We start from the raw sequence: 24,320 nt of genomic DNA on the forward strand, positions 1-24,320 counted from the left end.
ACAGCCCATAGGACTTTAAAAAAATGCAATAGGCTCATTGATCAATGATTCATCATAATCATAATCATGGTGTGCCATACTGCCTCGTGCCATCTGGTATGGGGTGTACCATACCGTACCAGAAGGAAATTGGTATGAATTCAACTTTGAGTCGGTACAAGTCTCGTACTGTTCCATATCGAGGCGTACCGAGGTACGTACCAACTCATACTGAAGCGTACTGATCTATATCAAGGCGTACTGAGATAAAAATTGAGAAAAATGGTTAGAGAGCTATTTTGGTACAAGGTGCGTACTGTATCGTACTGAACCAAATTGGTAAGGTACCAATACGGTATCCGGTACCGAGATTACAGGTCCTGATCATAATCATCGAACCTTTTTCCAACTATTTGGGTTGGTTTTATGGATTCACATTCGCCAAGTATTCCTGTTGCTGGTGGTCCAAACCGAGAACGATTGGCACTGCGGTGTGAACGGGGTTCCGTCTGAGTTGTCTTGGTTGGTGTTGGTTGCGCTCCACCTTCCGCCAAGAAACCTGCAAACAAGCCTTGCACCACCACCAGGGTGGTGATGGCCCTCCGACGGTCAAGTCAGAGGAGATTGGAGGAGGAGGAGAGGTGATAATCGCAAGTAAGAGAGTGCTCTGGGAGATATTGCTCACCCCCCCTTTCTCCCCCCAGCCGCATATATACCTGGCTGGGGGGTCTCTCAGGGGGTTCGTTATCGTGGGGCACGATGGTGTGGCCACTGACATGGCCGTTACAGGGCGTCGTGGAGCAGCACCGGGTACGGCCACGTCAGGGCATAGTGGGGCTCCGCTTTGTACGGCTGATGCAGGAGATCGTGGAGCAGCATCGGATACAGCCGTTGCAGGGAGTAGTGGAGCAGGAGGCCGCGGCGTGCCTCTGGGGAATAGCCCGTCGTTATCAAGAGATCTCCGACTCGGGGTCGGAGCGCTGGATCAAGGGGCAGCCGACTCGGGGTCGGGCTGCGGAGCCGAGGATATCCGACTCGGGGTCGGATTGCTGGATCAAAGGGCAGCCGACTCGGGGTCGGGCTGCGGAGCCGAGGACGTCCGACTCGGGGTCGGATTGCTGGATCAAAGGGCAGCCGACTCGGGGTCGGGCTGCGGAGCCGAGGACGTCCGACTCGGGGTCGGAGCGCTGGATCAAAGGGCAGCCGACTCGGGGTCGGGCTGCGGAGCCGAGGACGTCCGACTCGGGGTCGGATTGCTGGATCAAAGGGCAGCCGACTCGGGGTCGGGCTGCGGAGCCGAGGACGTCCGACTCGGGGTCGGAGCGCTGGATCAAAGGGCAGCCGACTCGGGGTCGGGCTGCGGAGCCGAGGATATCCGACTCGGGGTCGGATTGCTGGATCAAAGGGCAGTCGACTCGGGGTCGGGCTGCGGAGCCGAGGACGTCCGACTCGGGGTCGGAGCGCTGGATCAAAGGGCAGCCGACTCGGGGTCGGGCTGCGGAGCCGAGGATATCCGACTCGGGGTCGGATTGCTGGATCAAAGGGCAGCCGTAGTCTTCCTGGGCGCGCGTGCCGGTCACGTGGGGCATGGCGGCTTATTTCCCCCGTAACAGTAGCCCCCCACTTCCGAGCCTGGAACCAGAAGGGGAACAGGTGAAGGGAGTGATGTTTCAGGATTGCCGCCGTTCCTCGGAGAGGCGCGCGCGCTTCGAGCTCCCCGCCCTTTTTATGGCGTATGGCGGTTATTGCTGACCTGGCAGTCTGAGGATTTCGGCGGACATCCTTCCTTAATGGTGTCGATTCGCCTTTGGGGCGCGAGCGACCCTTCGGCAGCCAGGCGTCCTCTGGCGTCATCGAGGCGTCACTTGCCTTTCCGCCTATTTAATCGGGGGCCTTTCCCCGTCCGTCTTCTTCTTTACAGATATTTTCAAGTTTCCCCTTTGCGCAGCTGTTGCTGCCGTCGGACTGTTCACTTGTTTCTCCTTTGGCGCTCTCGGAGCCGTTCTTACCTCTTTTCCGGTGAGTTTTCCCCATTCTTCTACTTAGGGCTCTCCATACTTTCCCCTCTTATACTAGTGTACTCCAGTCGCTCCGGTCTTTCCCCCCTTCCTGTCCCCGTCCTGACCGTAGGTTTATTGGTCATTAGGAATGGGCGAAGTGAGAGCAGACCAAATTAAGTCGGAGCTGGTCGCCACAGACTTAGACAGACTCGTGGCTCGGTACCACCTTCCCGAGGCCTGCAACGCCACGCTCCCGGGGCCTGAGGAGAGGATGTCCCATCCTCCTCCAGGGAAGATCGCCATCAATGAGGGCATTCTCCAGGCCGGGTTCCGCTTTCCCCCTTCGGACTTGGTCATGCAGGTGCTACGGGGTTTAAGAGTGGCACCGACGCAACTGGTGCCGAACTCGTGGCGGGCCCTGACGGTCTTCCAGGTTCTCTGCCGTATGCACGAGATCCCCGCCACCCTGAATGTTTTTTGGGAGTTCTACAGCCTGAGCGGCCACCCCCAGGACAAAGGGTGGTGGTGCTTCGCAGCGCGGCGAGGATGCGGCCTTGTCAAGGAGGCTCCTACCTCCATTCACAAATGGAAGGAGCGCTTCTTTTTTGTTGATGCAGATCCCTCTTGGGAAATCAGGGCGACCTGGGAGACCCCGATGAAGTCTCCGATCGGCCTATCGAGACTGTCAAGGGAGGAGTCCGATGGCTTGGCCGCCTTGAAGGGGTTGGTTGCCGAGGGCCAGCTCCCCCCGGTGGCCCGCCTTATTTCCGAGGATACTTTGGTGAATGTCGGTCTGAGCTCGGTCCCCACCGACCGTGAGTCCGCCACCGATTCTTTCTTGACTTTTTCCCTTCTTTCGTCCCGTTCTTTCCTTTGGTTTCTCCATCTCCGACTATCCCGTCCTTTTTGCAGAGATCGACGACGTCATGCGGTCGGTGAAGACAAAGGCTGTTGGTAGGGCGTCCCTGCTGGAAGCAGCCCAGAGGAGGAAACGAGCTCTTCCGAGCGGGGCCCCACCGGCGAAGAAGTCCCGTAAGGAGGTGCCTCCGACGCCGACCGACGAGTCCGGGCCCACCGATCAGGGAGACGTCGTGGGCACGGACCGGCAGCTGACGCTGTATCAGCCCTCCGGTGGTAAGATTGCCGCTACTCCGGAGGTATCATCCGAGCCTGCCCGAGACGGACGGGTCGGACGTGATCGGTCCCCGACCCGGCCTTCGACTCGGTCGGCTCCTGATGACTCGAGGAGGGACGCGCCGAGGCCCCGACCGAGCGGGACCCTATCAATTCCTGGGGTGACCCCCGCCCCGAGCGCGATCGGCCGGACTCTTCCCCAGGCGATGGATAGGGGTAAGGCTGCAGAACCACCGTCCGGCTCTGGGGAGAAATCGGGGTCTGCCTTTACTACCGATGGCGCCCGAAATCTCATCGAAACAGTGCTGCTGGAGAAGGACCGTCGGCGGGTCCGGGAGTTGGAGGTCTCTGACGTTGGGGCTGCCAGCTGTGTCTGTCTCATGTCGGTGAGTGTTCTTCTGGCCGCTTTTCACCATTTATTGGCTCTGTTGTTCTCCGCCTGACTCCCTTATTTTTCCTATTTCTTAGCTCGCCCAGTACATGATCCGTCTGGAGGAGTGCTACAAGGAACAGGCGGGGCTTCTGGCGAAGGCCGAGGACCGGCTGAAAGCAGTGGAAAAGGGAGGCCAGGCTGTGGCAGGCAGGACGACCGGGGACTTCGAGGCGAGGCTCCGGGAGGCCGAAGAGCGGGCACTCGGCTTTGCTGCCCTCGAGAAGCAACTGTTGGAGGCTCAGGAGCAGCTCAAGGTTGCCTCGGGTCTCGAGGACGAGGTCAAGAAGGCGGATGAGCGGGCCGAGAAGCAGTCCCGGAAGGCTGCCGACTACCGGGAGAGGTGGGAGAAGGCCCAGCGGTCAGCCGACAACGCCCGCAACCGAACCCGGTCTCTTGAAGCTAAGCTGGGCGAATTGGAGTCGGCCTTGGAGAAGTCCCGTGCGAGCGATCAGGAGCTTCATTCGCGCCTGACGGAGGCTGAGGCTGCTCGCATTGCTGCCGAAGCGAAGCACAAGGAGGCTCGGGCTGAGCTGCTGAGGGTCTCCACCGAGGCGGAAGGCCGGATTGTGGCGAAGGTCTTGGAGGCGAAAGCCCAGATTATGGAGCGGGCAGAGGCGGCGCTGGCCGAGAGGAGTGCGGAAATCGGGCGTCAGGCGGTAGAGGCTTATCGCCAGTCCGCCGAGTTCGCTCATGATATGTCGGAGGCAGTACAGACCTATCGTCAGTCCGACGAGTTTGTCCGTGACGCGTCGGACGCGGGGGCCGAAGCCTTTGTCTTAGGCTTCGAGGAGGGCCTGGCAAGGGTGTCGGCTAAGTACCCCGAAGTTGACCTGAGCGAGATCTCCCTTCTCGACTCCTCTCCGGCGCCATTGCCTGTTGGTTCTCCTGCTGCTTCCCTACCTCCTGCGGACGAGCCCGACGTTCCCGACCCGGGAGTTCCTCCAAGCTGACCTCTTGTACCTTTCGTTGTCTTCTTTTTTTTTTTGTATACCGGCGTTTTGCCAAATTGTATGGGCCTCGGCCCTGAAACAATGAAAATTAATGCAAGTTGAATGTTTCTTCATCTCGCCTTCGTCCTTCTTTTTCTTTTAACTCTCGGTAGCGTCTTGCTGACTCCTGGCTCCCGAAATTCTTCCGGCGCTAGGCCAGGCATCCGAGGGTTAGGCCTCAGGAAACTCTTCCGGCGCTAAGCCAGGCATCCGAGGGTTGGGCCTCAGGAAATTCTTCCGGCGCTAAGCCAGGCATCCGAGGGTTAGGCCTCAGGAAATTCTTCCGGCGCTAAGCCAGGCATCCGAGGGTTAGGCCTCAGGAAATTCTTCCGGCGCTAAGCCAGGCATCCGAGGGTTAGGCCTCAGGAAACTCTTCCGGCGCTAAGCCAGGCATCCGAGGGTTAGGCCTCAGGAAATTCTTCCGGCGCTAAGCCAGGCATCCGAGGGTTAGGCCTCAGGAAATTTTTCCGGCGCTAAGCCAGGCATCCGAGGGTTAGGCCCCAGGAAACTCTTCCGGCGCTAAGCCAGGCATCCGAGGGTTAGGCCCCAGGAAATTCTTCCGGCGCTAAGCCAGGCATCCGAGGGTTAGGCCTCAGGAAACTCTTCCGGCGCTAAGCCAGGCATCCGAGGGTTAGGCCTCAGGAAATTCTTCCGGCGCTAAGCCAGGCATCCGAGGGTTAGGCCCCAGGAAATTCTTCCGGCGCTAAGCCAGGCATCCGAGGGTTAGGCCTCAGGAAATTTTTCCGGCGCTAAGCCAGGCATCCGAGGGTTAGGCCCCAGAAAATTCTTCCGGCGCTAAGCCAGGCATCCGAGGGTTAGGCCTCAGGAAACTCTTCCGGCGCTAAGCCAGGCATCCGAGGGTTAGGCCTCAGGAAATTCTTCCGGCGCTAAGCCAGGCATCCGAGGGTTCGGCCTCAGGAAACTCTTCCGGCGCTAAGCCAGGCATCCGAGGGTTAGGCCCCAGGAAATTCTTCCGGCGCTAAGCCAGGCATCCGAGGGTTAGGCCTCAGGAAACTCTTCCGGCGCTAAGCCAGGCATCCGAGGGTTAGGCCTCAGGAAATTCTTCCGGCGCTAAGCCAGGCATCCGAGGGTTAGGCCCCAGGAAATTCTTCCGGCGCTAAGCCAGGCATCCGAGGGTTAGGCCTCAGGAAATTCTTCCGGCGCTAAGCCAGGCATCCGAGGGTTAGGCCTCAGGAAACTCTTCCGGCGCTAAGCCAGGCATCCGAGGGTTAGGCCCCAGGAAATTCTTCCGGCGCTAAGCCAGGCATCCGAGGGTTAGGCCTCAGGAAACTCTTCCGGCGCTAAGCCAGGCATCCGAGGGTTAGGCCTCAGGAAATTCTTCCGGCGCTAAGCCAGGCATCCGAGGGTTAGGCCTCAGGAAACTCTTCCGGCGCTAAGCCAGGCATCCGAGGGTTAGGCCTCAGGAAATTCCACTCGTTGGTCGACCAAGGCTGGCGCATGCCGAGGCAACTGGTCGGGGCTTCAGGCTAGTCTGCTCCCGGGATGGTCATCGGGTTAGCCTGGCATCCGAGGGCCAAGCCTCGGGACCTTCCACTCGTTGGTCGGCCAAGGCTGGCGCAAGCCGAGGCGACCGGTCGGGGCTTCCGGCTAGTCTGCTCCCGGGATGATCATCGGGCTAGCCAGGCATCCGAGGGCCGTCAAGCCTCAGGAAATTCCGCTCGTTGGTCGGCCAAGGCTGGCGCAAGCCGAGGCGACCGGTCGGGGCTTCAGGCTAGTCTGCTCCCGGGATGATCGTCGGGTTAGCCTGGCATCCGAGGGTTGTCAAGCCTCAGGAAATTCCGCTCGTTGGTCGGCCAAGGCTGGCGCAAGCCGAGGCGACCGGTCGGGGCTTCAGGCTAGTCTGCTCCCGGGATGATCGTCGGGTTAGCCTGGCATCCGAGGGTTGTCAAGCCTCAGAAAATTCCACTCGTTGGTCGGCCCAGGCTGGCGCGAGCCGAGGCGACCGGTCGGGGCTTCAGGCTAGTCTGCTCCCGGGATGGTCATCGGGTTAGCCTGGCATCCGAGGGCCGAGCCTCGGGACCTTCCACTCGTTGGTCGGCCAAGGCTGGCGCAAGCCGAGGCGACCGGTCGGGGCTTCCGGCTAGTCTGCTCTCGGGATGATCATCGGGCTAGCCAGGCATCCGAGGGCCGTCAAGCCTCAGGAAATTCCGCTCGTTGGTCGGCCAAGGCTGGCGCAAGCCGAGGCGACCGGTCGGGGCTTCAGGCTAGTCTGCTCCCGGGATGATCGTCGGGTTAGCCTGGCATCCGAGGGCCGTCAAGCCTCAGGAAATTCCGCTCGTTGGTCGGCCAAGGCTGGCGCAAGCCGAGGCGACCGGTCGGGGCTTCAGGCTAGTCTGCTCCCGGGATGATTGTCGGGTTAGCCTGGCATCCGAGGGTTGTCAAGCCTCAGGAAATTCCACTCGTTGGTCGGCCAAGGCTGGCGCGAGCCGAGGCGACCGGTCGGGGCTTCAGGCTAGTCTGCTCCCGGGATGGTCATCGGGTTAGCCTGGCATCCGTGGGCCGAGCCTCGGGACCTTCCACTCGTTGGTCGGCCAAGGCTGGCGCAAGCCGAGGCGACCGGTCGGGGCTTCCGGCTAGTCTGCTCCCGGGATGATCATCGGGCTAGCCAGGCATCCGAGGGCCGTCAAGCCTCAGAAAATTCCGCTCGTTGGTCGGCCAAGGCTGGCGCGAGCCGAGGCGACCGGTCGGGGCTTCAGGCTAGTCTGCTCCCGGGATGATCGTCGGATTAGCCTGGTATCCGAGGGCCGAGCCTCGGGACCTTCCACTCGTTGGTCGGCCAAGGCTGGCGCAAGCCGAGGCGACCGGTCGGGGCTTCCGGCTAGTCTGCTCCCGGGATGATCATCGGGCTAGCCAGGCATCCGAGGGCCGAGCCTCGGAAAATTCCGCTCGCTGGTCGTGCGCTTGTCGCTCGCTGCCCGACGGGGTTTCTCCGTGGCCAGCCGCGATCATGTTTCTCCTTTTCTCTAAGCGTTGCCTGGGGGAACACGAGAAGGGCATTAAACGCTAATTAATGCGTTACTTGGGAAATCGGATCGCCAGCTGCTGCTTGCGAGGAGTGTTAGTTGAGCGGCCGCGATACGCGGGTTCTTCGAGGAGGATACGGCCTGGGCGCGAGCGGAGATATGTGGACCTAGGGGTACATGACACCCGGATTGTCCTGCACAAAGAATGCGGTTTAAGGAGAATGACGCTTAGAAAATCGCGGGGAGATACGCCTCGGGAGCCGGAACGGCTCCGGTTTCAATGCGCCTGCATTTATTGGAGCCACCCGCATCGGAACGACCAGGGGGCCGCAGTTTGGCTATAAATACAGGTGCAGGTACGATGGAGTTTGCCAAGCCGGAGCTGTTCAGGTTGCCATGGATCGCGGACCTCCTCCTTGGCATATGACTGAGAGACTCCTGTTGAAGGAAAGGGGAGGCGCTCCCCTTGCGACTTCAGCCAACTAGCCGTTTCATCTGGGATCAACAAGGAGGGTCTTCCCGGCGGAACTCCGCTCTAGGCGTTTCATCCGGGATCACATCTCCCCTCCTTGAAGTTCAGCCTCCCGATTGAGCTCTGCACCAGACGCTCAGTCCGGGACCGCGCCTCCATATGCTCTTCCCCCTCGAATTCCTTCTCTTTCCTACCACTGGGGAGGATGGGAATATCCTTTGGAGGCGGCGTTCCCCTGGGGGCAGCGGGAGCTTCTTCTGCGGCGGCTCCTCGTCTTTTTGGTGAGGTGCTGGATGGCGCCTCCGGTTAGAAGCACCCACTTCCGGTGGGATTGCAGCTGCTTTGGGTTGAGGGTTTGGGATCCTCGGTCCTCAGCTCCACGGATTCTCCACCTCTTCTTTGCTTTCTTTACTCCCTAATTTCCCTCTGGGAATTCCTTGTAATCACACGAGCACGCCATTGTAACCAGAAATTATTGAAATGAAAAGTGTTGCACCTTTTCAAATTGTCTTTCTGGCCTTGTTGTTCTACTGGTAATACATCCGCAGGTTAGCGGAATTCCAGCCCCTTGGAATTTCTCGGCCATCTAGGGCTTCCAACTGGTAGGAGCCAGGTCGGTTTACCCAACGAACTTTATACGGGCCTTCCCAATTCGGCGCTAGCTTCCCACCTTCCACAAGAACACGCCTTACATCATAGTTCGCCATAGTGAGAGAGATCACCATGGCGTCATCGTGGGGAGTCTGAACCCCCTTTACATCTTCATCACAAAAAGCGATTACATTTCCGACCCGCTGCCTCTTCGCGACGGCCACTCCTGATGCTTCCGCCGAGCCCCCTGCGTTCCTCACGGGCCGAGAGCAGCCCCCAGTGATGGTGTGGATCACTCCCGCAACGGGTCGATTCTGCTCCCGAGGCTCCTGAGGGGCCGGGTCGGCCGGACGCGGGTCTGCCGGGGGACGTCGGTCGTTTACATATCGACCGAGACGCCCTCGGCGAATGAGAGCCTCGATCTCGTCCCGAAGCTGGAAGCAGTCTTCGGTATCGTGGCCGTGGTCTCGGTGGTACTCACAGTACGCCCGAGAAGGCCTCCTCCCAGGGATCTTCTTCATCTGCCTCGGGACCGGGAGGTCCTCCCGCCCCTTGACCTCCATGAGGATCTGGGCCCGGGGGGCCAGGAGTGGGGTGTACCGGTTGAAGCGTCGGTGCGGAGAACGAGGGCGTGTGGCGCCGTGGTTCCTTGCTGGTGACGGGCTTCTGCGCCGGCGTTGAGGCGTCGGGCTCCTCCTCTGGGGTGCCTCTTTTCGCCTTTTCTTCCCGGGCTTTAGAGGGGCCTCGGCGGCCTCCTTGTTCCGGTGGGAGGCTGCCTCCTCGCCGTCTGCATACTGGTTTGCCCGAGATAACAGCTCCGGGAAGCTCCGCGGCAGGCGTTTGTCCAGGGAGAAGGTGAGTCTGCCCTTCCGGAAGCCACGCTTCAGGGCTGAGAGAGCCACTTCCTGGCTCAGGTTCCGGACCTCCAGTGTAGCCTTGTTGAAGCGGGTGAGATAATCCCGCAGGCTTTCTCCCTCGTTTTGCCGGACATCAAAGAGGGAGTCGGAGACCAGTCGCCGCCTGCTACTGACGGCGAAATGGCTGATGAAGAAGCGGGTGAACTGGTCGAAGGACTGGATGGAGTTAGCCTCCAGGCCGGCGAACCATGCCCTTGCCGGGCCACGGAGGGTCGCCGGGAAGGCCTTGCAGAGGAGCGGATCCGATGCTCCATGGAGGAGCATAAGAGTCCTGAAACTCTCCACGTGGTCCCGCGGGTCCGCCGCCCCGTCGTAGGGTTCGATCGCCGGCATTTTGAACCCCGGCGGGTTCGGGGTCCGCAGGATCCTCGAGGCAAGCGCCGGCTGGGAGGAGATCTCCAAGTCAGCGAAGGGATCTTTAGAGTGGCCCTTCAGGACCTGGAGTTGTCTGTGGAGATCGTCCACCCGCCGGTCCAGGGAGCGCGACCGGTGGGTGGGGGACAAGGAGCGGCGCGAGGGGGACCGACTGGAGTGCGGGCCCCTCGAGGACTGGGGTGTCTGAGAACGCGCCCGGGTCCGCCTCTCGTACCCCGCACAGCTCCGATGAGAAGGTCCTGGCAGAATGGACCGCACTCGAGAATCCTCCTCGCGCCGGCGCTCCTCTCCATGGGAGAGGAAGGAGCGCGGGTTGTGAGGAAGAGGCGAGTGCTCGGGGGGCAGCGGCTCCTGAGCCCGTTGCGGCCCCCGAGCGATCACACCCTGCAGATTCTGCACTGCCTCCGCGAGGGTGCGAACCTGCTGGGCTAGCTGGTCGAACTGAGCAGCTTCGACCGTCTGAATGGGAGAAGGGGCGGTGGAGTGCTGCTGAGAGTGCGTTGGGGACGCAGCAGCCTCTCGGCCGGAGGCGCGAGAGGCTCCGCGACCGGAAGCATTGGAAGCTCCACGACCACCTCGCCGTGCCATTACGATCGTTCTAAGATTCGGCCCTCCTTCTAGCGCCAACTGTTGCTGGTGGTCCAAACCGAGAACGATTGGCACTGCGGTGTGAACGGGGTTCCGTCTGAGTTGTCTTGGTTGGTGTTGGTTGCGCTCCACCTTCCGCCAAGAAACCTGCAAACAAGCCTTGCACCACCACCAGGGTGGTGATGGCCCTCCGACGGTCAAGTCAGAGGAGATTGGAGGAGGAGGAGAGGTGATAATCGCAAGTAAGAGAGTGCTCTGGGAGATATTGCTCACCCCCCCCCCTTTCTCCCCCCAGCCGCATATATACCTGGCTGGGGGGTCTCTCAGGGGGGTTCGTTATCGTGGGGCACGATGGTGTGGCCACTGACATGGCCGTTACAGGGCGTCGTGGAGCAGCACCGGGTACGGCCACGTCAGGGCATAGTGGGGCTCCGCTTTGTACGGCTGATGCAGGAGATCGTGGAGCAGCATCGGATACAGCCGTTGCAGGGAGTAGTGGAGCAGGAGGCCGCGGCGTGCCTCTGGGGAATAGCCTGTCGTTATCAAGAGATCTCCGACTCGGGGTCGGAGCGCTGGATCAAGGGGCAGCCGACTCGGGGTCGGGCTGCGGAGCCGAGGATATCCGACTCGGGGTCGGATTGCTGGATCAAAGGGCAGCCGACTCGGGGTCGGGCTGCGGAGCCGAGGACGTCCGACTCGGGGTCGGATTGCTGGATCAAAGGGCAGCCGACTCGGGGTCGGGCTGCGGAGCCGAGGACGTCCGACTCGGGGTCGGAGCGCTGGATCAAAGGGCAGCCGACTCGGGGTCGGGCTGCGGAGCCGAGGACGTCCGACTCGGGGTCGGATTGCTGGATCAAAGGGCAGCCGACTCGGGGTCGGGCTGCGGAGCCGAGGACGTCCGACTCGGGGTCGGAGCGCTGGATCAAAGGGCAGCCGACTCGGGGTCGGGCTGCGGAGCCGAGGATATCCGACTCGGGGTCGGATTGCTGGATCAAAGGGCAGCCGACTCGGGGTCGGGCTGCGGAGCCGAGGACGTCCGACTCGGGGTCGGAGCGCTGGATCAAAGGGCAGCCGACTCGGGGTCGGGCTGCGGAGCCGAGGATATCCGACTCGGGGTCGGATTGCTGGATCAAAGGGCAGCCGTAGTCTTCCTGGGCGCGCGTGCCGGTCACGTGGGGCATGGCGGCTTATTTCCCCCGTAACAATTCCTATTTAGGGCCAATGCACCTTCAAACACATGCTAGTACAGGTATGACTATGACACCTCTGTTTCTCTGTTTAAATCACATATCTATATCTTCTTATATAACCTTATTTTCTGGACACGATATGTGCTTTAGTTTAACATAACCTGAATTACTGGTCCAATCCAACAGAAATAGGAGCCAAACTAAAATCCTCTCAGATCTACTATAAATTCAGGACAAATGCTTGGTCATAGCATTGTTTTTAAGTAAAGGATAATCATAGGCTTCTTTTTCTGGCTACAAGCTCTAGTCTTTACATGACAAAACAATCTCTCTGTGTGCTTATGATACCTTGATTGGTTTAAAAAATCATTACATTCTTCTGTAGAGTTTCTCTTAATGTATGAAAAATATCCATTTCCAAGTATTATATCTTAATGTGTCAAGTTATTTTGGTTATAACCTGGATCTAGCTATAACATAAAAAACTCCCCAACCTCCAATCTTGCTCTGCTTACAACACGCGAACAATTACTTGCTTATGCATAAACAAAAAATTCTAGTATGGTTTTCATTCCTTAGTTAGTGTATGATGTGTCTCATATTGTGATTTTCATATCTTCTTTGGTAAATTTCGTCTGCAAAAACCAGTATACTCATTTTTATTATGTATCTAAATGCAGGAGAAATGATAGTTGGACCAAGAAAAACACTTTTCATGGATGAAATATCTACAGGACTCGACAGCTCTACTACATATCAAATTGTGAAGTGCATGAGGAACTTTGTTCATCAAATGGAGGCAACTGTGCTGATGTCTCTTCTGCAGCCTGCACCAGAGACATTTGATCTTTTTGACGATCTTATACTATTATCTGAAGGACATATTGTTTACCATGGTCCCAGGAAACATGTCCTTGGGTTCTTTGAATCATTAGGCTTTTCCTTGCCACCTCGCAAAGGAATAGCAGACTTTCTCCAAGAGGTATCCTTCTCATATTGATTTAAATATTTACTGAATTTTACGTATTTAAAATGAGTTTTGTGCTTCAGGTTACCTCTAGAAAGGATCAAGCCCAGTATTGGTCTGATCGTTCAAAGCCCTATGAGTTTCTTCCTGTTTCAGAAATTGCTGAGGCATTCAGACAGTCTGAATATGGAAAATCTGTGGAATCCATTCTCTCTGTTCCTAATGATGAGACAAAATTTCTCCCCTCTGCTCTTGCCAGCACAAAGTTTGCTATATCAACAAGAGACCTTCTAGGAGCATGCTTCTCTCGGGAACTGCTTCTTATCTCTCGACATCGTTTCCTGTACATTTTTAGAACATGTCAAGTATGCTTCAATATTTTTTTTCGAATTTCTTATGTTTTTGATGGATTCTTAAAGAGTTAAGAACTTAAGATAAATCTGCTTTGCATGTAGCATGCTATGGCACTGTACTTTCAGTTATGTTACATGTCACAGAATTCTACGTTCTTTGATGGATCTTAGCATTCAGAAAATAACAAATGAGGTGGTGGTGAGTCCCGAATGGACTTGAGCCAAATATTAGATCTATGCCAGAAAGAGTGCCTTTTGGTTTAAATTGCAAGCAAACTTCAGTTATATATAGACTATCAACTATCAAGCATGAATTAATGTGTGTATTCATGCTGTTATGATAATGCATGAACATCTTTTACATTCAGTCTTCTGAGAGTCCATTTCATATCTAAGGATGTTAGCATTTGAGAGTAAGACGTGCTATTGTGAAGATAGTACGATCTATAATATGACCTTGAAAATGATCTGCTCCTTAATTTGAACTTCTCTTGCTATTTGTGGACCTTGTCATAAAATAAATAATAATGGCTTAATCTTCAAAATTATTTGAGGGAGTTAATTAACACAAACAAGGTTCAATTAAATGCCTAGCTGGTGAACCACTTAAAAGCCTAAGCCAGTGGTTGGAGTAAAAACTCCCAAAGAATTAGTAAAGTTAGTTGTTCTTCAAAGAACAACAGATAGGTAAATGGGAAGGGCGTTAAATAGTTAATTTGTGCATTAGTGGACTTTTTGGTTCCATTACTAAATTTTACTTACATAATAAATTTCTTGTTATATTGTTTAAAGTATCCAAAGTTTTGAAACAAAACTTGATTTAACATAACTAGTATTTGTGAGAACACATCATAAAGATCAATTATTGTACTAAACAACAAAATATATTTGCCTAACAAAAGAAGAACAAAATTCACATAGATAGTGAAACGCTCGCCGTAGAGATGCTACAGAACCTATAAATACAGTCTAGTAAATTGTCAGACAAAGTTGTCTTAAAATAGATGGATGGCTTTATTTGTTGGATGATGGAAGGTAAAGATGTATTGTTGTGATCTTAAAATAAAATCATCTTTAGGTGGTTTATAAAAGTACTGTAAGATGCGTTCCACTTATTTGCTCTCAAATAATACTAATTTAGTTGAAGAAAATGGGTTAAAAATTCAGTGACATAAAAAACCAAAAAACAAGATGCTCATCAAACAAGGGGGGTAACCTAGGCAGACAAGTGCTGACTAAGCTTTTGGGCAGCCACCTTGTGTAAATGTCTCAAAAATGCTAGAGCTAAAGGCAAAGTGTTCCAGCCAGATCTTGTGGGACAGCCTAGGCAGCTAAGTGGCTGTCTTAGATAAGTTTTGGAAACAAAAGCAAGTTACAACTTTTAACCAAAATGAGACTTCATCGGAATCATTCAAGATGTGCTTTGTAATGGCCTTAATATCGCACTCATGATCCACTCTAGATAGATTTATCTAATAGATGTGACTTGATAATGACTATTTCCTTCTATGTCTGGTTCTGGCATTTTGAGTGATGTAAAATCTGGAGAAGTCACTTTCCAGAATTATCTTGATTGCCAGTTTGCATGCTGCTGGCTGATCTGTAGTTACATTAAGGACCCTAGGTTGGAAACAACTTGTCGATGAGCTATTGTTAGTTGTGCTCTTTAAGTTCTCCTTTCTACCTTTGGAAGCTCCTAGGCAAGGTTCACGATACCAGTACATACCGCCGAATATTGAGCAATACTATACTATACTATACCAATTCTGAACCAATACTCGGTACAAGGGGTGTATCGGGTGTTGGTATGTTGAACCGATCAACATGTGGGGTGTAGTGATACTGTATCAACATGGTATCAGTAGGGGTTCGGTACTAAGATTGTGAACCTTGCTCCTATGCAGTTAAAACATATAATGTGGACCATGAAAGCAATTAATGCTTATATTTTTTATTTTTCAATACATGATTGTACCTTTCCTCCCCCTCCTCCTATGCTGAAGGTCGCGAGAGAAAAAAAACATAAGTATTTATTGCAGGGATAAAACTTCTCACATCTTTGATATACCTGAGTAATTTGATATTTGGGTGTACGTCCTTCATAGAAACTAAATTTGCTTCATTGCAGACATTTAAAGAGACTCATTTGTTGAACATCTTCTACTTCCACATTGTGTACAACCCTTATTCATTTAACTTGGAAGTGTTTTCTGCCCACGCTCATTTATTATTATGTAATAATTGTTGCTTGACACATCTGATGCAGGTTGCATTTGTGGGAGTCATCACATGCACAATGTTTCTCCGCACGAGGATACATCCCGTTGATGAGAAAAATGGAAATTTGTATCTTTCATGTTTGTTTTTTGGATTGGTGCACATGATGTTCAATGGATTTTCTGAGCTTCCAATCACTATAACCCGACTGCCAGTTTTCTATAAGCAGAGAGACAATTTATTTCATCCTGCTTGGGTCTTTTCAATTCCTAGTTGGATATTACGTATTCCCTACTCCATTGTTGAAGCTGTTGTGTGGTCTTGTATAGTCTACTACCCAGTAGGATTTGCACCAAGTTTTGGGAGGTATTCTTACATTATTTTTGTTAGGTAATTTTGCCATAGTCTGTATTTAACAGTATCTTTTACCTTCAGGTTTTTCCGCTTCATGTTTTTACTTTTTTCCACACACCAAATGGCACTGGGTCTTTTCCGGATGATGGCATCTGTTGCACGTGATGTGATTATCGCCAATACATTTGGATCTTTTGCAATATTAGCTATATTTTTGCTGGGGGGATTTATCGTTCCAAAAGGTTAGATTTGGTGATCTGATAATAAGATGAATTGGTGATCTGATTGTGTTGCTTCATTTTTTTTAATGAATGAATTGTTTGATGGTCCTCTCTGTCATCCACCTATTGCACTATCAATAGTGCTATTTTTCATGTATTTAACTAATAAAATTTCCATCTTTCCTTTTAGTGGTAGTTTTTTTCACTAGTTTCATTATTGCAGATGCAATCAAACCATGGTGGATTTGGGCATTCTGGATTTCTCCATTAACACATGGACAACGTGCAATTTCAGTTAATGAGTTCACTGCCTCTAGATGGAAAGAGGTGGGTTATCTTTTTTCCCCACCCTTTTCTTTCATTAATTGTCGTTGAAATAATCATGAGACCTAATTGATATTCTTGTTACCTGTGCTGTTCGATGACAGAGATCTGTTTATGGAACTGATACAGTTGGGAACAATGTTCTCCATTTACATGGTCTGCCCACCCAGAAGTACTGGTATTGGCTTGGTGTTGGTGTTTTATTAGCATATTCTATCCTTTTCAACATTTTGTGCACCCTTGCCCTTGCATACCTTAACCGTAAGTCTAATGTTTTTTAAATTTCCCAGCAGTAATATGCTTAGCTGATATGCCTACTTTGTATTCTATTGTGCTTTAGTTTCATTTTTACTTGATAGAATTTCTTACTTATTTTTTGATGTCATCAAAGCACTGGGAAAGGCACAGGCAGTGATCCCATCTGATTCTGCAGAAAAGAAGGAAGAGATTGATTTAGGCACTAACTCTGAAATGAGATCTAAAGGTGATCTCCTGTTGCAGCAGATGCATTCTATAGCTCATGTTTATTTTGTAAATGTTCCTGGAAACCTTTTGCTTTCATTTTAAATAACTTGTGGAACTCTTGGTGATTGCAGTAGGAAGTAGCATGCCCGAGTCATTTCAAATGAGAACTTTGGAGGGAAGTACCCCGAGGAGAGGAATGATTCTTCCCTTCCAACCATTATCCATGACATTTCATAATGTCAATTACTTTGTTGATATGCCGAAGGTTGATAGCTAATAATTGTTTATCTTGCTTCATGTTAAGATCATGGTATGTCGTACTGTACTGAACCGGATGGTACTAAGTGCACTGTATTGGTTTGGTACCAGTACGGGTACCAGTGGTGTACTGACCCTTGGTACGCCAAAAAAATTTCGTACCATACCGTACCGATACTATGCTAGTGTGGCACCGGTACGGGGTCCGGTACCAAGACGGCGAATCTTGGTTAAGATAGATGATTTTTCGAGAAGAAATGTTAAGACTTATAATATTTTGACAAATCATCCTCTGTAAAATCATAGGAAATGAAATTGAAAGGAGTTCCTGAAACACGGTTGCAGCTACTGTCCAATGTGAGTGGAGTGTTTAGACCACACGTCTTGACAGCATTGGTTGGTTCAAGTGGAGCTGGGAAGACAACACTTATGGATGTGCTTGCTGGGAGGAAGACTGGTGGATATATAGAGGGTGATATAAGAATATCTGGGTATGTAAAAGAACAAAGCACCTTTGCTAGAATATCAGGATATGTTGAACAAAATGATATACATTCACCTCAAGTAACAGTTGAAGAATCTCTCTGGTTTTCGTCAAGTCTTCGCCTTCCCAAAGAAATCACCAAAGAGAATAGACTTGTTAGTTGCCAATACTCTAACTTCATCTTTTCCATTATTTTACCTTTAATGTGTATCTGAGATCCTTCCCTGCAGGCATTTGTTGAGGAAGTGATGGCTTTAGTAGAGCTTGATGGTCTGCGACATGCATTGGTAGGCTTGCCTGGAAGTACTGGCTTATCTACTGAACAAAGAAAACGTCTTACCATTGCTGTGGAGCTAGTCGCAAATCCTTCTATTATTTTTATGGATGAACCTGCATCCGGATTAGATGCACGTGCTGCAGCCATTGTGATGCGTACTGTTCGCAACACGGTTGATACAGGAAGAACTGTTGTTTGCACTATACACCAACCGAGCATTGATATATTTGAAGCATTTGATGAGGTTATAAACCATTTAGTTTCGGTATATATTGTAATTATCCACTATGATACTTCTTCCAAAGTCCAAACCTTTTTTTTCTTATCACCTTCTTTATTATGGTGCAGCTTCTTCTTATGAAACGTGGAGGCCGTGTCATATATGGAGGCTTGCTAGGTGTGAACTCACAAAGGATGATTGATTACTTTCAGGTAGCATTGTATATGATCTCCACCTCCATATACATCTCTCCTCCACCCACATGTGCACCCACACCGACAGAAACCACAACCACCACCACCACCTCCCTCACTTCCCTTCTTCTGTGTAGGGAAGTAGGTTTTCCTTTAGTTATTCAGTTATGTTCTTTCAAGGAAAGGGAATCTTCTGTAACGAAAATAGCACCTTCTGTGATGAGAAGTCTAATGCCCTCCAATTCTACAGTCAGATGCATCTTGTGTTTTTACAAAATTATAACACAAGATGCATGTTACTTTCCCCCCATTTTTAATTTGTATAAAAGCTGCTTGATTTGAAATTAAAGATCTGATTTTAAATAGGTATAGGTTGAATGCTCATTTTATTCCTCATGTTTACTCTATTTTGAATATGGCTTCCGAACACCAAGATACTACTGCTTGTTATACATATATACATTCATACATACATAGGTATGTATGTGTGTGTGCATATATATGTGTGTGTATAACAACACTCATGTTTATCTTTTCCCATGGGCACATGTTGTACTATGACTCATGCATAGAGAAGAGAGAGTTGTCAGAGTGTCGAGAATCTGCTGCCTGCGGCCTGCCATACATGAGTTAGGAGTTATAGGCATTTTCTCGTATTTGCATGATCCCTAACCTATTATTCTATTTAATTAGTCTTAACCTACAGCATGGATAGGCCAAATCTTGTCCACCGATATTGCATTTTCTAAACCTGCTGTATAATATTTATGGCCTTTCTTTCGAAAGCTGGTTTTTTGCTCATTTTCTAAGCCAATATATTTCTACAAGTTTACTTTCCATCTGTTGAAACATATGGCATAGTCTAATGACCAAATGAGTAACCTTTTGTGCTTTGTGCTTTTGTCTAATAAGTTTGCGTGGGCTTTCTGGCTTTTGAATAATCTCATAGGTGTTATCTCCCTCACTCTGCATCCGGAACTTCATATGCTTTAATCCATTTTCAACTTCAGGCTACTACATCCAGTATTATTTCTAGAATACTGATATGCCGTGTGCTAGCATTATGCCACTGTTATGGTTAAAAAAGCAACTTTGACTCAAATTTTGTATCCTCTTCGCTTCTGTTAGCTTGACACAGTGAATAATTAAGTGGAATGGTAATGTTGATAGATCGAGACACCCACATCATCGGATATGCTAATAAAATGTGACATAAAGACCTGATATTTATTTTTATTCTGAATGATCCAGTTAATATGTACTTGTCTTCTACATACAGGAGATTCCTGGAGTTCCTCCTATCCCAAATGGTTATAATCCAGCAACTTGGATGCTGGAAATTAGTACACAAGCATGTGAGGAAAGGCTTGGTCTAGACTTTGCTACTGTGTACAGAAACTCGGATCAATTCAGGTGAGTATTGTTGTAGCAAACTGAAAACTTTTTGCAATAAGGTTTCGTAACCTTTTTTTATGCATTTTGCCATGGACAAGTGAAAATACTTAATTCGTTGCCTTAGGGAAGTTGAAGATTTGATTCATCAATTAAGCACTCCTGCTGCTGGAACAGAGCCGTTGAAATTCTCCTCAGAATTTTCACAAGACACTGTGACCCAATTCAAAATCTGCTATTTGAAGCAAAATCTTGTATACTGGAGAAGTCCACAATATAACGCTGTGCGCTTGTTCTTCACCACAATTTCTTCTTTGATATTTGGATCTGTGTTTTGGAATGTTGGTTCAAAAAGGTAGTCCAATTTTCATCCATTTTGCTGTATGCATTCTTTTTACAGATCAAATGATTACTTACAATTTTTGCGTAGTCTGGTTGATTTTTTTCTTTAAATGCTCTATTTACTTATTTTTGAGTTCTTCCCCTTCTATTAATTCTTCCTTTAAATACAATTAATAATGCAGCGACGAGATTCTGTTAATTGATCATGTTTCCCATTATTTTTTCATAAGAATATAAACTAGACTCGCCCCCTTCTATATGTGTTTGGCTTATATTCTTTTTCACCCTTCTTTTGTCTAGGGATTCGCCTCTACCGATGGAAGTTTAGTTATTCATAGCTTTCATTTCAACCTACCTCAAAGGATTTTATAAGCCTTCTTCTCTTTTCCGATTTTACCATGCAAACCCAAGATCTTCTGACCAAGGCACCTTATTGGGTGGTAATGCATGCCATGTCCTCCCTTTCCTTACCTTGAGTAAACCTCCTAAGTACTTTTGTCTAACTCAGTCCTTACCAAGGTTTGAAGTACCGATAATTGATACTCTATTGACTGAAGGAGGGTAAGACATGCTGTTTTGAGGACCATACAGACAAAGGGATCAATAAGTACGCATAGACAATTCACCAAACATCTTTAGTACATCCTTTTCTGTCCTCCAGATTCTGATATTGGATTTTTTTGCCATGCTTGCTTGTCAAAGTGCACATGTTTTTAAGGAATAAGTTGTGAGTATCAATTTAGTTGCTTTAGTCAAGAGTTTTGCATGTGCTGAAGTCCTAAACATATGTAAATATCACATAACATCACATAAGTTGCAACATAAAGTACATTTAAAGGATATTTTTGTTATAACTGATCCTGAAATTTATTAACTTATCTTGGATTTGTGCTTTAGGGCATGAATCAGGTGATGAAATAACATTTAATATCTATTTGGTGGAGGTTTCCCCTAGTTTTGCCAAGCAGTCAGAAATTAACGGTCCCATTACTGATGAATATTTTTAGAAAAGGTACACGAAAAAAATTAACTTGTTCTAGGTTAAATATGGTTTTAGTTTAGTTAATACAATGTGAACTCCCTGTAGAATTTTTTTTGTCCCCTTTACCTCTTATTTTCACCTTCAAATGGTTAAAAACAAGCGAAATCCACCCTTTAACCCACTTCTTGAGCTCTTATGTACCTCTCAATTCAGGAGCAATCCAAGATTTGATTTTGGACAAATTTTCTTCTATCCATCCCCGAAATGCTCGATCCATCCTTGGTTCAGGAGATTTGGAAGTGGTTTGGATGGTTTCTGCTTGGACAAAGCCTCCATGTATCCACTTGAGCCTACCTATATCATGAGGGCCTTGGTAACAAGGATCGCTGAACCGACCCGTACTAGGCAATTTGGCCTGTATCGAACCGAATTGACACCAAGTTGGGATCATTCAGCAATGCTGGTTGGTTTGGGTTATGAAACTCGCCCTTGCGACAGGTTATCTCGATCATGTCCTAGTTTGCTCGAAACACTTTCTTCTTCTCTCTCCTTCTCCCTCTCCCCGCTCTCCAGTAGCGATCATCCCGATTGGAATAAACCTCTCGGTGGTGCTCTATTGCAGCTAAAGCTCCATGGCCACCTTCCCAAGCTTTGAGGTGTACTTGGTTGAGCTATTTTTCTAGTCAGTACCCCCATCTCCAATGGTTGGAGGTCCACTTCCTCAGCCAGGTCCAAGGTCTCGAGGTCACTGCCTTCGACCCCCTTTCTTTCTATCTCTCCCTCCCTCCTCCCTCCCTCCCCCTTCCTCTCCTTCTCCGCCTCTTCATGGACCCCTCTCTCTCTTATTGGTTCGACCAACCTTGCCTGGTACCAAGATATGCCGAACCGGATCAAACAGCCTGGTTCACCTCATACCGAACCGAATTGGTGGGGAACCAGGTCGGTTCGGCCCTAAATTTTGAAATCCTCTCCAAACCATCCTGAACCGCCCAGAACAGGCGGTTCAGAGCAAAACTGGTGCTAACCTCTTCGTTCACACTAGTTTGAACTAGTTCGGGGCCTCTACCTCTTTAAAAGGCTTAAATTATGGTCTATTGAACCAGGGTGAACCACCTAGTTCACCCCATACCAAACCGGTACCATACCAAACCGGTAGCCAACCGACATGGGTCTCGGTATAGTATATTTCGATAGGTATGTGCCAAATTGCTTGGTGTTCAATCTTTGGTCCTTGCTAAATGCTTAGCTTAACATTTATGAACACTCCAAAGCTATTTCCCAATTTATCACTCTACAATTCAATTATCCAACTTTGTGAACCTTATTGTTATCTTTCTTTTGATATTCACTAAACAAGCTCCGATTATATAACATACTAAGGCACATTTCTACGTATTTATCCTTGCATAGTTTTAAATTTCTTTATCTAACTCTTATCGGCTAGAGATTGACAATCATTAATCTAAGTTCTCACACCATATCATTATTTAAGTTCATTAATGTCCGCACACATCACTGGAAACTGTCTAGTTAATTTTAGCAATTGTATGTGCTTTCCGGCACTTAAAACCTTGCGATATGCCTCTCACAACTTTCACCAAATTACCTTGCATGTTAACTTATGCTTTCTATAAGACAATAAAGATCACTTATAAATCATTTTCTATTTAAATTTTTCTGTAGTTTGTATAATCATCTTTAGCATTTGTTAGTCTACAAACATACTAGCTTTGTACATTCAACATGAATTTATTGTTTTTGATAACAGCTTTAAGGGTGCTGCTAAGGGAATAAGCACCATAAAATGATTGTTCTAAATTATTAGAACACATTTTTTTGCAGGATTCTTCATATCATAAATTGCTAATAAACTTGTTTACATGGTAACGACACCCTTGGTGGAAATTCTCCTTAATTCAACCAGGAACCATTGAGAGTTGTAGCCAAAAATAAATTTTTGGTGGCTGGTGCCACTTAGAATGTTATCATTTGGAATACCCCATATTTTTGCCTTAAATTGGTTTTGGTTTTGTTTTGTGTGATCTCTTTTAAATTGTTAGCCATTAATGACCTCCACATGAGCTTTAGATTTGCACCATCACATCAGGTACTAAAGAACTCATCCTTAAGTAAAGTTTGTTAAAATGTGCTTGGTGATTTCTACATCTATTTTTGCAAGTTAGACTGTGAAATCTAGGAAGGATTTGAAATTTGATAGTTCCCGTTTCCTACCATGTAGTGCTTATAAGATATTATGCTTAATTTAAAATACTGCCATGCAAAATTTTCCTAACCTTCTTTGGCTTCATAAACAGTTTTACCATGCTGTTGACATAACACATCATACTCCTGATATTTCATGATATTTGCTTCATTAAACATAGACACTTTCTTGTAATTCTGTATAATGCAATGCAAGTCAGTTCCAAGACATCTTGCATTGACCAATCTTCTTTTAGACAAGCTTGCTATTAATTTTCCATGGAACTCTTTCTTTCTTTAATTGAACCATAAACAAGGTTTCAAATCCTGGTTCGAGACCTGGTATTGGTCAGGGAATGAGTTGGGAGTTGGGACGATATAAGGATGGTATTGACCCAACACTTGGGATGGGTTGGCATCCTGGTAATTCACCATGATGTGTTTTTAGCTTTTCTTTAGCTTTTATGTTATTGTTTTCAGTGGTTGATTATAAAGGTTTTACAGTTTATTTGTCATAATTTAAGATCGAGGGAGGTCTTTGTGCCAATGATTAGGTTTATGGCGCCGATATTGGTACCAGCACTATTTTGGTATATGAGGTTTATGGCGTCCATGACCTGAGATCTCTCTCTTCTTCTCTCTTTCGCTTTTCTCTTGTTATATTGTCTTGTATTTATACAATGTACCAGCACATGGTCTCTTGTCAGGTAATTGGCCTGGAGGCTGAGGCCAAACCTGAAAATGCATCTCCTAATCCTAAATTATGACAAACAAAAAAAAAAAATCTCCAAACAACTACTAAGGCCAACAAAGAAAAGAAAAAAAGGCATCTCAGTGAATTGTTGAGATGTTAGGCTGTCCTAAACTTGGTACAGTGGGTAATGGGTATTGGCCTTTCTGATCTTTGTTCTAGTTTGCACTGGCTAGTCCCAACTGTGACAGCCTGGTTTTTCATGTACCAGGTCCTGGACCCTTCCCTGGACCCACTGTCTCATTGATCTAGTCCAAGACCGTTGGAGAGGACCTGGGACTTTAATCTTTGACCATAAACAATCGACCCTCCTGAAGACTTTTGACATGTTTAACATATGTTGGTTCTTTGTATTGAACATGAATTTAAAATTGCATCCATATTTCTTCATAGATCTCCTTCATGTTCTTAACTATATCGCTTATCTTGCATGGCGAGGTACCTATTATAAGCAATATAAACGATGTAAGCAAATTTAGAATATGATTTGCTTTATGTCCATGCTCTCTCATGGACTTTTAAATGATTTATCATGCAATCTGCTACATATGGCTGTGGCTTGAGGGAGTCCAAGTCTCACAAAGTAAGCTTCTCTAGACTAAAATCCACGACTAGATCCATTTAGTAATTTATGCATTGCTAAGGTAAAACTTGTCTCCAGCTTC

At 48.8% G+C, this 24,320-nt stretch overlaps 1 protein-coding gene across 1 annotated transcript in view; it reads left to right on the forward strand.

The window, feature by feature from the left end:
* Positions 1–24,320, forward strand: part of LOC103704020 (ABC transporter G family member 51) — a 46,246-nt gene that overhangs the window by 13,454 nt on the left and 8,472 nt on the right. The window contains 12 exon segments of the mRNA XM_026803420.2: positions 12,333–12,634; positions 12,703–12,984; positions 15,239–15,785; positions 15,988–16,091; positions 16,193–16,349; positions 16,480–16,572; positions 16,685–16,818; positions 17,118–17,450; positions 17,526–17,816; positions 17,921–18,004; positions 19,266–19,399; positions 19,506–19,733. Of these exon segments, the coding sequence (XP_026659221.2) occupies positions 12,333–12,634; positions 12,703–12,984; positions 15,239–15,785; positions 15,988–16,091; positions 16,193–16,349; positions 16,480–16,572; positions 16,685–16,818; positions 17,118–17,450; positions 17,526–17,816; positions 17,921–18,004; positions 19,266–19,399; positions 19,506–19,733 (2,689 nt within the window).

The sequence above is a fragment of the Phoenix dactylifera genome, chromosome 3 (assembly GCF_009389715.1).
Source record: "Phoenix dactylifera cultivar Barhee BC4 chromosome 3, palm_55x_up_171113_PBpolish2nd_filt_p, whole genome shotgun sequence".
Taxonomy (NCBI): domain Eukaryota; kingdom Viridiplantae; phylum Streptophyta; class Magnoliopsida; order Arecales; family Arecaceae; genus Phoenix; species Phoenix dactylifera.